The sequence below is a fragment of the Apis cerana genome, linkage group LG15 (genome assembly GCF_029169275.1).
Source record: "Apis cerana isolate GH-2021 linkage group LG15, AcerK_1.0, whole genome shotgun sequence".
Taxonomy (NCBI): Eukaryota; Metazoa; Arthropoda; class Insecta; order Hymenoptera; family Apidae; genus Apis; species Apis cerana.
Genome location: NC_083866.1, coordinates 6,313,863 through 6,328,480, shown reverse-complemented (window position 1 = coordinate 6,328,480; position 14,618 = coordinate 6,313,863). Strand labels below are relative to the sequence as shown.

Sequence of the window (14,618 nt, the reverse complement as noted above, 5' to 3'; positions counted from 1 at the left end):
CCAAATAGTGCTATGAGAATTTTGGAAAGGTTGTTCTCGAGGAAGATTGATCGAGGGGGAAGAGAGAGTACACCTCGTTGGATCTTTGACCAGCGTTCCATCTTTAAGGTACATAAATTATCGACGCGAGGGAGGAACGATCGACGATACGCGAGAAATATTCCACGAATATTAACCAATTCTTAGAATTTTATAATCACTCGAGGAGAAAGTCTTTGTAAATCGTATCTCTGACGAATCTTATCCTCATCAAAACCCGAAAAAAAGAGACGAGCAGATGGAATTCGATCATCCATCGTTATCGATATCGATACTTCCTTCGTAACTCGATTCGACCCTCCTCCCTCACTCTTTCTTGCAACCTAGACTTTTTCCATCCGACAAAAATCGAACGCTTTCTCTCCAGGAAGAAGAATAGAGAAAGAGAGAGGGAGAGCGCGATGGAAAGTCGATCGAGTGATTTAATCAACGTTCCGGATTGAAATTTTCAACGATCCCCCTCCTCCTTCTCGACAAATATTTCGACGAATAGGTCTCCTTCCTTCGAAGCAGGAAACAAACCTTGAAGAAGAAGAATAAAATGAATCAACGAATGATTATTTTATCATAATTATCACCGTGAAAGGATATTACGTGGGGGCTGGTTTTATACATCGGGGGTCCGTGTCGTGTACGTACGGAAGGGGGTATACCAGGTGGCCAACCGCGTCGCTTGCATCACCATCGGCCACCGCTAGTTAATCCGTCGATAATCGGACAAGCGTGGCAAACCAGCGCCGGGGAGAGAGAAAGGGGAAGAGGGGGAGCGATGATACGGTCAATGGATAAGCCGTGACATCGAGGAGGGAAAAATGGCTAAATTTTGTTTCCGGTCGAAAAGGACCGGAGGGAGGGAGGCGTGGATCGACGATCGATGGTTGATTAAATGCTTGAATTTCGGTGTATTATTTCTTTTTTTTTTTTGGGAAGGGAGAGAGGGATCGATCAAAATTTTGATCTTACGATAGATAATTCATTCAGATAGAGGGATCACGTATTCTAAATGTTTTTGTTTCGTATTCGCGTGATATTCCATTTTAGTAGATAGAATTTGGATATAATTTCTCGTCACTGTTGCAATAATTTTGTATACTTGTATATACAATATATAAAATTTTAATGATATTAAGTCTGGAGAGGAAGGCGTAAAAAATTTGTACTCGATCCACGATCGAGTGAACAACAACAACAACAAAAATCGATCATTGTCGCGTGATACGTAGCGAGGCTATTATTATTTCAGAACAGGCTCGGATGTATTCGTGATTGGTTCGGGATGGAGTGCTCTTCGGCCTCATTATAATTACGATACGAGAGCGGTTACGACGAGACCTTGTTAATTTCTAGAGGTATTCGTCGAGCTGACGTGAATCGGGAACGTCGATCTCGATCAACTGACAAATGAAATTAAACGCGTACTAGGAGAACCGATATAGGACGAAGGAGGGGGGAGATCGTTCGCGAAAAATTTTTGCCACCGCAGAAATTTTCCACGAATCGCGCCCGGGATTATCCTGGATCGAGTCGGATTTTAAAAACTCGATCCGAGATATTAGGTTCATTGATATTAGGATCGGCTCTCGACTTCCGCCTCGATGATATTTACAGTTTGCTCGTTGGCTAATCACGAATTTTTGAGCAGTTTTTAATCCTCGTCTGCCTGTTAAGGATGACACATATACGCGAGACTTGGAAATTTGAAGGATTAAAAAAGGAGAAATGAATAGAAAGTTAATTTTTAAGCGGTATTTAGAAAAGTAAAAAAATAGAAAAATAGAGAGAGATTCGTGTTGCGAACGAGAGATTGCAAGCTTGAGGATTAATGAAACGAGGGAAAAAAGACAATTTGCGTGTTGCTGGCGGTTGAAAAAATAAACGGATCAGGCATTTCGTTGTTGTATTTTCGGGTTATACGCGAATGATCGGATTAATCGATATCGCGAAAAAAGGAAAACAACGGAGAATAGAATAGTGTTTATGAAACGAGGCAGAGTTTTAACGGTTCGTTCTGTTGTCGCGAGCAATGCGGCTGCAACTGAACGATAAAAAGATACACGTATCCTATCTCCTCGATCCGAGAATTAAATTTGCGAAACTTTACTTTCCAAATTTTCCCTTTTCGTTACTCTTTTCGAATGTGTGAAAAAATAAGGATAAATACGAGAATTGTATCACGTGAAATTGATCCACGGCTCGAGCAACTCTCGTTCAGAAGAAATCGAAAGAACTCGTTTCGTGATGATTAAAAGAAAATCCGCGAAATTTTAACGATAATAATTTTTCAAAGTCTGTCCCAAGTTTCCATAAATATTTCAGCGGTCGAAATTTCATTTAAACGACGAATAAAAAGAAGGAAGGCTGTTCCGAAGGGGGAAGTCGTTAGGTCAGAGCGATTCTTGGAGGAGGGACGACACGAGATATAATAAGTCAAATTACGACACTCGAGATTACTCTCGAGTAATAAAACCGCCAACTCTTTCGCCTCCCTAGATTTTATTTAAGGGGAGGGAGCGTCGTAAAAGCGAGGCGACTCTCAAATTTCTAAAACGAACGATCCTTTGATCCGTTTCGAAAACGTTTGCGCGCACTCCTGAAATATTTATCGTCCTTAATTAATCGTCCCTTTGTCTCTGCCATTCTACTTGTATCATCCCTTTCAATTTTCGTCTTTTATCTTTAAAATCTTTTATCTTTAATCCACGCGTACTTGAATTTCAACATTGTGCAAATTGTGTTTTAAACTTACGAATTACTTCCTCTTTCTTTTTTTTATTATTTTTTCAAGGAAAAAAATTTCGCCAATTATTATACTGTATTCAGTTAATACTTAATGATAATGAGCACTTATCGTTATTATTATCAAAGTTCTTATTATATCTCTCTTACATTATTACATTTCCTTTTAGAAAAATTTACTTTTTTTTCCTTTGCGATCTCTATTCACGGTACAATACGATTCACGTACGTATCGTCAAAATTTCTGTTCATTCCGTTATTATTTTTCCCTCAAGAAGGAGAGGAAAAAATCTCGTCGTCCTGTTCAGTTAACATAATAACGTGTATCTCTATTAACAAAGTTAATCTTCCTTATTTATCGTAACGTAATATGTCTCGGCAATAGAATTATTACTTTCCACGAACCTCTTCGAACCTTTTCGTTCGTTCGCTTCGAAAATAGAAGGAAGAAATATTCTCGCGCGGGGATATTTCGCGTTTGTCTACGGCGTGAAATGCATTTCCCGGTTCTCACCACCTGGCGGGCAAAGAAAGTCGCGCCACTACCGCTATTACTACCACCACCAGCTTTCCACCACTGGTCGAGAAAGCTTTTTCGGGAGGCCCGTGAAAAAGCGGCCGCGAGAAATAAATCTTTGGCCTTCGCTCCTTCGCTCGGTGGTGGAGAGAGGGAAGCCCATAACGTGTCACCAGTTATAAATTCTTACGTTTTCCGCCGGAGTTTGAAATAGTGGCGGCGAACGGAAGTGAGTTCGCGCTCCTCTGTCACTGCAACCCTCTTTCGGCTTCTTGCGTGCTCCATCTTCGAGCACCGCCTCCCTTGGAATTGAGATTTCATCCCGTCTCGCGAGGCGACTGACTCTCTCTCTCCCTCTTCCTCTTTCCACCAATTTTTTTTCTCTACCTCCATCTATATTTTCCCCTCGATCGATCCTTACCTTGAAAGATGAACCGTGTTGCTCTCGATCGAGATAAATTATTCTCGCTTGGGAACTATGGTAGTCGTTCGTAAAATTAACACGTTCCTTTTTTGTTATCAAAGTGCGTTTAATTTCGAGTGGAATGTTCGAGGGGGTAAGAGTCTATTAATTCCTATGAAATTAATTGTTGTTATAAACTCGTCTTGACGATGAACCAGCTTGAGCAGAAAGATTAATCCGTGGTCAAAGATATCAAAAACTGCGAAGGCAAAAATTTCTCCAGACATGCATTCATGATTAACAAGTATCGATGAGAAGGATCGATTGGAATTCGCAACCTGACCTCGTCTCGCGAGTTTTCTCGCGCCGGGAGAAGGGATAAATTGTAGAAGGGGGTGTAATCGGGGTCACAGATAATCGACCAGCCGTGAATAGTTGGTAATTACGTAAAGTATGCGCGAAATATGCCCGTGTATGCGTCCATGTCACGGTTAACCGAGCCCTATTGCTTTCACCCAAGTTGGAATAATCCGGTAGATGTGCCGCTTTGCCAACTAACTCTCCCCCTCCTCCCTTTATCTACGACCCACGATAATAACTCACAGCTTACCACTACGTTAACGAGGTACTTCGCGAGGTACGAACCAACTCCTTGGGCAGAACAATTGTGATGGCCACAATCAACGTTGCGCCATCTGCCTCTCGTATTTCTTGGAATTATTACTTCGAGTTTAATCGAATTGGTCGAGAATACAATACTTTTTTATTTATCGCGGAGGTGGCCAATGATTGGCCACGATCAACGTTGCGCCATCTGCCTCTCGTATTTCTTAGAATTATTACTTCGAAGTCGTTGAATTCAGTTGAATTGAACGAGAATGCAAGATATTTATTTATTACGGAGGTGGTCAACGTTGCGTCACCTGTTTCTCGTATTTCTTAGAATTATTACTTCGAGTTTAATCGAGAATACAATACTTTTTTATTTATCACGGAGGTGGCCAATGATTGGCCACGATCAACGTTGCGCCATCTGCCTCTCATATTTCTCATAATCTTAGTATTGTCGAGATCGTCGAATTTGACGAGAATACAAGACTTTTTTATTTATTATGGAGGTTATTGGTCACGATCAACGTTGCGCCATCTGTCTCTCATATCTCGAATTATTACTTCCAAGTCGTTGAATTTAGTTGACCTGAACGAGAATACAAGATATTTTATTTATTATGGTCACGATCAACCTTGCGCCACCTGTCTCTCGTATTTCGAATTATTACTTTGAGATGGTCGGATTTAAATTAAGTCAAATTGAAGAGTACCAAACTTTTTTGTCTATTATAATAGAGGTGATCAATAATTTCGCGTTCGATTTTGATTTCAGAATTGGAAGAGAGCGAGGGAGGAAATGTGCAAGTAAATGGATTTATCTATTCTAATCGTTCGCGAACGACAACTAGAAAATTTTACAACTCAACGGAAGCTCAACGTTACGAATATCTCTGATCGCACGGGGGGATAGAGGAAATATATACGAGGGTGGATTATTCAGATTAAGCCTAGGGGCAATTGGGATGATCGTTTGCGACCCCTATGACCAATCCAACCCTGGTGTCAACGCGACGGTGTCAAGATAAGCGACATTGTTTCCAAGACGAATGCGAGAGACCGTCCACCCCTCGAATCTCAATCTGCTTGTTTATCGTCGAGACCTGTTTATTCCGAGTCTGTTCCACGAAGATAACTCGTGCATCGATCTTTCGCATCTCTCTCGACTATCAATCCACATCCGTCCACCGCAACATCCTTCGAGCGACTCATCCCTCAGCTTTGGCATTTTACCAAAAAACCCTTCGCACGATCCTCCGCCTCCTAAGCGGCTGCTAAAGTCCGGCTGGAGAATCCCTGGAGCATCGCGAGAGCATCTCCAACTTTCGTTCCATCCCCCGTGCAAAAGGATGCATGGAGCGGAAAATAAAAAATATTTTCATCCCTGATACATCCTTTTGTTCCGGCAAAGTGTTCCTCGAAACCCGTGGAAATTCGATTTCGGAAAAGAGAAGCGCGTGCACACACGTGTGGGTATATAGCACTATTCGAAAGTTGGAAGGGAAGCGGTTCGAAGGAACTTTAAGCGAAAATATCGAAAGTTTTTATTTATTTCAGCTTAAGTTTGCCGAGTATTAATACGTAGAATTCGTAGGATCGATTCTAGAAGTAAAAGCAAACGTAAAAGTTGACATGCAAAAATCTTACGACTGGAAACTCGAATAAGTAAATTATATGTAATCTCAGTTTGGCGAGACAGTCTTCCGCTTCGTGAAAACTTCAATCGCTTGTAAGTTAATGATAAATAAATCTTGATCGATATTTTTATGTTTTATTCATTGCCTCTGAATCGAAGATATCCTACGGATCGTATCATAGACGCGATGAAATAAATTTTTAACGAGTTAATTTTTTCCTTCTGTCTAAAAAGCAGTTGCCAATGATCGAGAACGGAAATTGCGAGCAAATACTTTCACAAATACATTCATTCGGGTTTCTCGTGCGGAAATAGTTGTTTCCAAACTACTTTTGAACGCGTGTGCGCGTGTGCGTGATATCGGTACACACGAAGGCATTCGAGGCACAAAAAACTCTGGAGAATTGGTTCCCCCCATTTTCGAAGGGCGTGAAAGGGCTCATTATTATTTTCTCCTGCTTGGAACGCCGTTGGATACGTAAATAAGCATGTATATTAGATTTCGAAGGGTGAATGCCGGCGAAAGCGTGTGCCTCGCGTGAAAATATCGGGACTACGCCCAAGGAGAATCTTATTTTCCACGCCAATTTCTCAACAATTCCCTCGACGATGGATATAATAAAGGTAGACAAGGGCGCGAATTGTACCCTCGAGGAGCTTCGATCACGTATTCCTCGCGCAATCGCCAATAAGGAGCCGCGGAGAAGGCAATCATTATCAAATATACTTGGTTAATGCGTACTCGATAATGGATAATTGTCTCAGCGCACTATATTCTTCGTCAAAAATTTACATCTGCCGAATCGGCAAAATATTTGTTCGAATTTCGATCTCCTGTTCCAACTCGTCCCGAAAAGGGAACAAGTTTCTTTTTCGTGTTCTCATCTCAAAACAGGAGCCGATTACTCGACCAAGCTCTAACGAAGACAGCGGCGGTAACGAGATTCGAGAGACAGCGACTCGTGTTTAAACTTGCTAATTATGTCTTGCTCGCCCTGCTTTTCCTCCAACTTACTTTTTGGCCCCTCCATTGGACCCCTCCCTCCCCGCCTCGTCCAGCGACAAGTCGCTTCCGCCACACAGCGGCTCCTCTTCCGTCCCGTCGTTCGAGCGATTCCTCTTCCTTCGCAAAGCCTGACCCGCTTACCGTATAATTATCAAACTTTCCACGCTAATCCTATAGACCCTCTTTCGTTATCCCTCCCTCTCTCCCGCCATTTTTCCACTTCCCATTCCCCTTCCAGCCCAGACGTTTCGTAATCCGACCCTGCTTGCTTCCTCCTGATGATGCTTCGTCAGCTGTTGCAACTATCATCCGCCCGCTTCCTTCGAGCTGTGCGAACGAACGAAGATACGTATTCGAGAATATTTCTCCCCGAGGAAGGGGAAAAAAAGCGTTAGAAAAGAATTTCGAGAGGGAAGAAGGTATTATATCGGATATCGAGTGGCGACTGAGTGTCGCGACACTAGCTTAAATACGCGCGCAAGTATTATACACGTCGAATCAATCGACAAATTTCACGCGTATCCTTCGATCGTATTGTTTATATACTTGGATATATTTGAATTATCGCGAAGGTTAAATTAAATCGATGTACTGTTATTAAAATCGAAAATCTAACTATGTGAAACTAATGCTAGCCCGAGTCTATTGCCTCGACACACGTTATACGTTGATATTCATTAGAAAATACGCCTCGGTATTCGCGATAAATCAAATTCTCCACAGAGCATAACTCATCCGCCTAGCTAATACGATCTATTCCAGTCTACATTTGCCCTCCCTCTCCCCTTTCTCCCCTTCCTTTTTTTTTTTTTTCATACGTACGTGGTTTTAACCAAGCACCGTAAATTCAGCTAACGTCACGAACCGCTCGTATCATTTTTCACAAAAATCGACCGGACACTTTTTCACACCGATGTGTCACCATGTTTGTGGGCCAACGATGTCACCGGGAACAGACTGTAATTTACAGCTGATTAAGCTTTTCCACCGAGTCTCTTCCAACAGAAAGACAGACAGACAGACAGAGAGAGAGAGGGAGGGAGAAAGAGAATCATTTCGTTTATCGAGCTCCGCGCGAGCTCGTCGAACCGTGGAACGTTAATTCACCGCTCTTTCTCCCTGCAATTCGCGGCCGCCATTACGGTTAACGCGTCGCACTCGTGTCGCGCGATCGAAGGGAAAAGGAAAAAGGAAAGGGGGAAAAAGGGGGATGAAAAAATAAAAAAAGGGGAAAAGAGAAAGAAGGAAAGAAAGAAAAATGGAACGACCGGTGAAACGGTTCCATTACGGCCGAGCATCTTAGGTACTCCATTAAGCTTGAAATTGGAACACGGGGGGGAGGAGGCGTAATGTGTTCAACCCTGTATCGCGACTATATTACTCGAATCGATAATGTTTGTGTCCTCGGACGCAGGATGGAGGGAAGCGCGCAACGTTGCATCGTTTATTCGAGTGAATTCGTATAAAATCCGTGGATCGTTCGCGTGGATTGATTGAAGATCGCCGGGAGACGGCGATGCCTCTGGTGAAATTCTAAATTACTCGAGGAAGAGGGAGAGGGAGCGAAACGGATCTCGTTCGAGATGTATCCCTGATATTTTTGCGCGAGTGGATATATAGGGAAAGATGTGGGGAGAATATTCGAACGAGGTTCTTTTCTTTTTTCCTTTTTTTTTCACTTGTGCAGGAGGGAGTAATTCGTTTCCGGATTGGAAAATTTCTTCTTCCAAGAAAATCTCGTGTTCTTTTCGAATAAGATTTTCCGTATAGGAATATTTTTATAACGAGACAGCGGAGCATTGAAATTTCACCACGTTTTTAAAGTTTCGTTGTAATTAATAAAAAAAAAAAAGAAAAGAAAAAAAAATGTTGAAACTTTGAGGCTCCACTTCCAACTTTTTTAGAGGGAAAAGAATTTGCATATATAATCACGATACTCGTGTCTGTTATAATAATTACAACGGTACTTTCAGAACTTTAAGGATCCATTTCAACTTTTTAATTTAATCTTTTTAATACTTTGAAAAAAGAAAAAAAAATTAACATTGTCTTATTACAACCATTCAACTTTCGAAACTTAACTTTTGAGTTACTTCACTTCTTTTCTTTTTTCTTGCTTCGACAGATCAGAATTTATAATTTGTATCTAGACCTTTTTTTTTTTCTTTCTATCGGGCAGCCGGATGAAACAAAAATACAAAGATAAAGGAGAAATATCATATCGTATATCTCACAAAGGAGAAACACACGTAATCGTGCATGCTCGTATCGTTAACGATTTCGTTATCGTTCGAACATTTTCGTTCGTATTACGTATATCGAGACGAATGTTCAAAGACGCGCGTGCAACACGGATATAATTGGAAATTTTCCCTAATGTTCGCGCGGTTTAGTCCTCCCGGTGACCCAGTTCGAAGGAGTACGCGTGTATATTACGTTTTGAATATTAATACCCTAAGAGCTCGCGGCATAAATAGAGCGGTCGTGGTCGGGGGAGGGGATCAGCCGCGATACGTTCGGGGCACATTCGGTCCAGGAAGCCCCCGTTATCATTTATGCCAATTAAGTTGGTGCCCCCTCCTCCCTCCCCCCGTAATGCGACGATATTAGCCTAACAAAGTGGCCATACTTGCTCGCGCGTTTGTTTTCTCCTCGCGCCGTTTAATGCCTCCCCTGGAATATTAAAGCGGAGCTCGCGGTGAAATTGGCGAACGTTGGAAAACGCCTCGATGCCGTTGTTTCGGCCTGCGTTTTATATACTCGTTACACCCGGAATCTCGTTCTTTGATGTTATTCTTTTTTTTTTTTTTTTTCTTGTGAAATAACGTTTAATCAATAGGGGAATCTGCAGTGGAATTGGATCAAAAATGGATGATAAATTTAATTAATACGGATATGGATGTTACTTTTGTGAATGTTTGGAGAGTCGGGAAAAATGGATAATAATTTTAATTAATGGATATGAATGTTTAATCGGAGAGTTGGTGGAATTAGCGGAAATGGATGATAATTTTAATTAATGGATACGAATGTTATTTTTGTGAATGTTTAATTGGGGAGTTGGCAAAAATGGATAATAATTTTAATTAATGGATATGAATGTTTAATTGAATAATAATTCTAGTTAATGGATATGGATATTATTTTTGTGAGAGTTGGTGGAATTGGTCAAAAATGGATATATAATATTTATTAGTGGAAAATGCCGAAATGCTTAAAATTATTGATACAAAGGTATTGATTGTATACCGTGCATTCTATATTTTAACCTGCCTTTTTTATTGAGACCGGATCTTTCCAATTTCCCGGTCGATTCGGTAACATCAGTTCGGAAGTTTCAAATGGAATAAAAATTTCGACATTAATCAATTCTAAAACTTGAGAGGATGATTGTCAATTATCGTTAACATATTGATCAAATAAACTATAAGATTCTATTTTAAATAAAATTGAACATCCCGAGTGCTAATTCGATGATATCATTTCAAAGAAGTTTCAAACAGAAAAAGGTAAATTTTTCCAACCAAATATAAAATACCTATATACACGAATCTACCGAATCCTAAACCGGATCCACCAGTTAATTCCGCGTTGTTCACTCATCCGAAACTCAACGCGTAGAAATCGATGGACTCGATCCATCGGATTCAAAAGAAAAAAGATGGAACTTACCTTGGTGAAGGTGAGGGTGGCTATGGGCGGGAGGCGAGGTAGATTGGGATAATAGAAGCTTCCCGCGGGATGCGCCGGATACCGCGACGTGATCCTGTAGGCGATTCCTTGGGGTTGGGTCGGCCAGTTGGCAGCGGTGAATGTGAACCCGTTATCGGTTCCACCGTCCAGCGGATCCAGCTGAGAAAAGAGACGAACGATGGATCCCCCGACTCTTTCAATAGCCGGATTTTAATGAGATGGCATAGAAACCACGCGCTTTTTTCCATCTCAACGAACACACGACCTATATATACTATATATATATACATATATGTATATATATATACATACGTACACACACACACATCTCTCTCTTTCGACGCAATTTTTTCCTCTCTTCAAACCCTTTTTCCAGATCAAACTTCGCTTCAACGAGCGCCAAGGATCGCTAATACAGCCCCGTGTATCCAAATAGCGAAAAAAAAAGAGAAAAAAGGTTTCCTTTTTCTATAGAGCCTTTTGTTCGTTCCGCTGTCCGAAACGAATGGAAAATTCACCTCCCCTCATCGATTCGATCTAATTTTCCGAATACGGCTCGGCCTAATTTCGAGCGTTGGCGGTCACGAAAGGCCCGAAATTGAAATTGTCGAAGCGACGATGCGATTTCAGGATTTCTGATATCGAAATCAATGATCCTCCCCTCGATGGGTAATTACCTCGACGGTCACGGTATCGACCCAGTTACCCTCCACGCACAGTTGGAAGGAATCGAGGCCGACGAACCAATCCGGGCTGGGGTTGATGCGTGCCATGATGCTTATCAGGGTGTGATTGCCGTCGAGGAAGGCCCGCGCCACGCTCGTCCCCTCCCCCTGGGGCACGGGCGGCCCCGTGAACGAGTGGAGGGTGCTGGGCGAGTCACCGTCCGCGTCCATCCCGTCTGTCCTTCCGGTCTCCACGTACAATCTCACACCGCTCGACAATCTTTCCCCCAGTCTGTACAAAGTGTAGGCGGAGTCGTGCGTTCGACCTGAAAACGAGAAAAAGATTGGGAAAGGTTTCTTGTACGAAGCGTGGTATATTTTTTTAAAAAACCGTTAAGATCAAGATTTTAAAACTTTGTAAAAACTTTTTATAATCGAATAAATGGAGTCCCGTTCTGAACTAACATTTATTAAACAAACAAACGCGTTCGAATTTGAATTTATTCTCTTGAATAATAATTTTTTCGTATAAAGGTACAGCCTCAACGATTAATTAATAGACGATGTTAATTTGAATATATATATAGATCAAACGCGTGATTCTGAACAGGTTGATGATGTTTCTTCTTTTTTTTTTTTATGGAACATGGATGGTACACAGGCTGAGTATCGAGGATCAGACGAAACGGTTATAGGGATCGTTAACGCGAACCCCTGCGCCCGACGAAATGGTCAAATTTACTCGAGGCGATGAATTTACGGCCAATGAACACGACCCTCCGTATACGTTCACAAGGAACATCCGTTTCGAGTCTCTATCTTTATTTCAAGGGGGAAATATGGCTGAAGGATCGAGAAGCGTTCGTTCGAACCGAGATCTTCGAATAGTATCTCAAAGTCTCGTCGCCGTGATGGTTTATTTTATCGTTGATCATTGCGGATAAAAATTCGTCCGCTCGACGAAATAAGGAGGGTATCGTAAAGCGTAATAAAATATAAAAACGTGTGCTCGAAACGCGAGGCACGTACAAGCTTCTTTGCTGGACTCGTGCGCGAAAACGGAAGGAAGTTTTATCGTCACAACAGATAGGATTTCGAAAGCGTTCGAGCGTCTCCCCAAAATATTTTTTTTTTCAATGAATTTTTAAAACATTGTCTTTTTAGGATTCCCTCCACGATTTCACCTTTCGTATTTCGAACATCTCTCTTTCGCGAGATGAAGCTAATAATTTTCAAAAATGACGTTACTTTTCGTAATAATCAATTCTACCGTCTCTTTGCGTTTATTTATTTATTTTTCTTGTTTTGATTTTCCAGACTCTCGAGATGATATTCCGGAGAAGAGAAAAAAAGGAAACGTTTGATCAATATTCCCAACAAATGTCCCGCGTAACGTGGCGGAAATAAAGCGGGGAGGAACGTCGTTCGGTGGAAAGGTGTGTTTTCACGTCCACCGATACGGCACATGATAGATTAAGCTCGCCTCTGCCTCTTCTCTACTCTTCTTCTCTTCCGCCAGAATCGTGCAATCATCGCGCGTGTATAAATTTTTGAAAAGCTCCACCGTTTCGATCGATCCTCCACGCGAGAAATTCCGCATCCATACGTTTCGACGGTTAACTAACGACGAAAGGATTGTACTCGAAGCTCTTTGTACTTGAACTCTGAACGCCTGTCGAAAGGATTGACGCCATCGTAACGGCCCGCTTCAACTTGGTCTCGTTTCATCGCTGCACGCCCAGATGTCTCGAGATCGCGTTCGACGACGAAACGCCGCGTTGTTCGATCAATGGTATCGTTAAAACCGGTGCCAAGATTCGGAGTTCCGGTTTAATGGAATATAATTTTTCACCCCCACCCCTGGAGAAACTTGCGATTACAGCCGTTCGTAATTCAATCCTTTCGCCTGGCAAACTTCGTGGCGTCGACGATTTAGAGGTCCCAAAGAGGATTAACGAAATCTTGATGCAAGGATCGTGGAAACAGGACCGGAAATTTCCAAGTACCATTAGGCGCCTCGAAGGGGAGCTTTCGGTTATGAAAGGGTTGAACGTTCCTCGTCTTGCCTTATCGGAAACGTTTTCCGAACCATGATGTTGCGATTAATTTAATTTGCTACGGAGATTTCCAGACATCGCTATAAACAGCGCCATCTATGTCTATATGCTTTGTATTCACGTTAAATCACAAATTGAACTCTTTATTTTTCGCGCGAGAAGAAAGTAAAAGGAAATGATATTGAAGTCGCTTTTTGTTTTATTCCGATATCTCAATCGATTGTCGAGATATAAGGAGTCAAGGTTTCTACGATATTCGAAACGTAAAGATTGAACGAATGGCGAGCCAATTGACTTACATTTTTTTCCCTGGAAATGCGTACTACATCCTTCCAAGAATCGCGTCTGGGATAGGTCAGTGAAATTAGGTGCGAGCGAGTGACGCGAACGAAAATAACAAACGATTAGAAATTACTTTTTCTTTGCACGACGATATCTCGGGAACCGGAAGTCGAAACGGGATAATTCGAAAAGAGTTTTAAAGGGGAATGTTCTCCGCTTCCAACGATCGCTGGTTTATTGACCGGAAGTTACCATCTTCGGAGTTATAGCGGTTTAAAGTTTTCGTAATTTTAATAGGGTTTGCTCGAGTTTAAGTAAACGATTGAAAATTATCTTTTCTTCGTACGACGATATCTCCGGAACCGGAACTCGAATCGAGACGAGTGAAAAAGCGTTTCGAAGAGCAAAGTTCCGTGTTTTCAACCGATCCAGGGAGTTATTATTTTCGGAGATACAGCGGCTCGAATTTTTTCCCTACTTTTTATTACGATTTAATCGAATTTTAAGCTAAATTATTATTCCTATCGAATGCGGTTTTACCGCACCGTAACTTCGAACCGATAATAAATGATGTTATTACAATTTTCACGTAACCCAAATACCAATTTTCCTATCCTCCGTATACACGTTCTAATATCCTCGATTCGAGTTACGGTATCGTTGAATTTCATTTAATCCTACGTTAAAGCATAATCGTGTATACAACACACCACGAGCCAAGAAACTTGTTGTTGTATGCAGGGTGCACGGCAGGGTGTGAATCTCTTGGCGTTCCAGTTTGAGAAACGCTGCCCGCGAACCTATTAAAGCTCGTAGACACACGTATAATCGACGACATAAACGTTATTCAAATGGCCGGTGTGTACACACCGTCGAGCATTGCGATTCAGGATCACAGCCTCGCCATTAAAATTCATGAGCGCCCTCCGTGTAATTTCGTTTTTACGTGCTTGTACGCATTAATACGGTCTGGAA

The 14,618-nt window shown here is 41.8% G+C and overlaps 1 protein-coding gene across 1 annotated transcript in view; it reads right to left on the bottom strand.

The window, feature by feature from the left end:
• Positions 1-14,618, bottom strand: part of LOC107996339 (uncharacterized) — a 163,420-nt gene that overhangs the window by 29,457 nt on the left and 119,345 nt on the right. Inside the window, exons 3-4 of the mRNA XM_062085817.1 lie at positions 11,317-11,630; positions 10,619-10,798 (exon numbers count right to left, since the gene is read on the bottom strand). Of these exons, the coding sequence (XP_061941801.1) occupies positions 10,619-10,798; positions 11,317-11,630 (494 nt within the window). The remainder of the gene's footprint in view (positions 1-10,618; positions 10,799-11,316; positions 11,631-14,618) is intronic.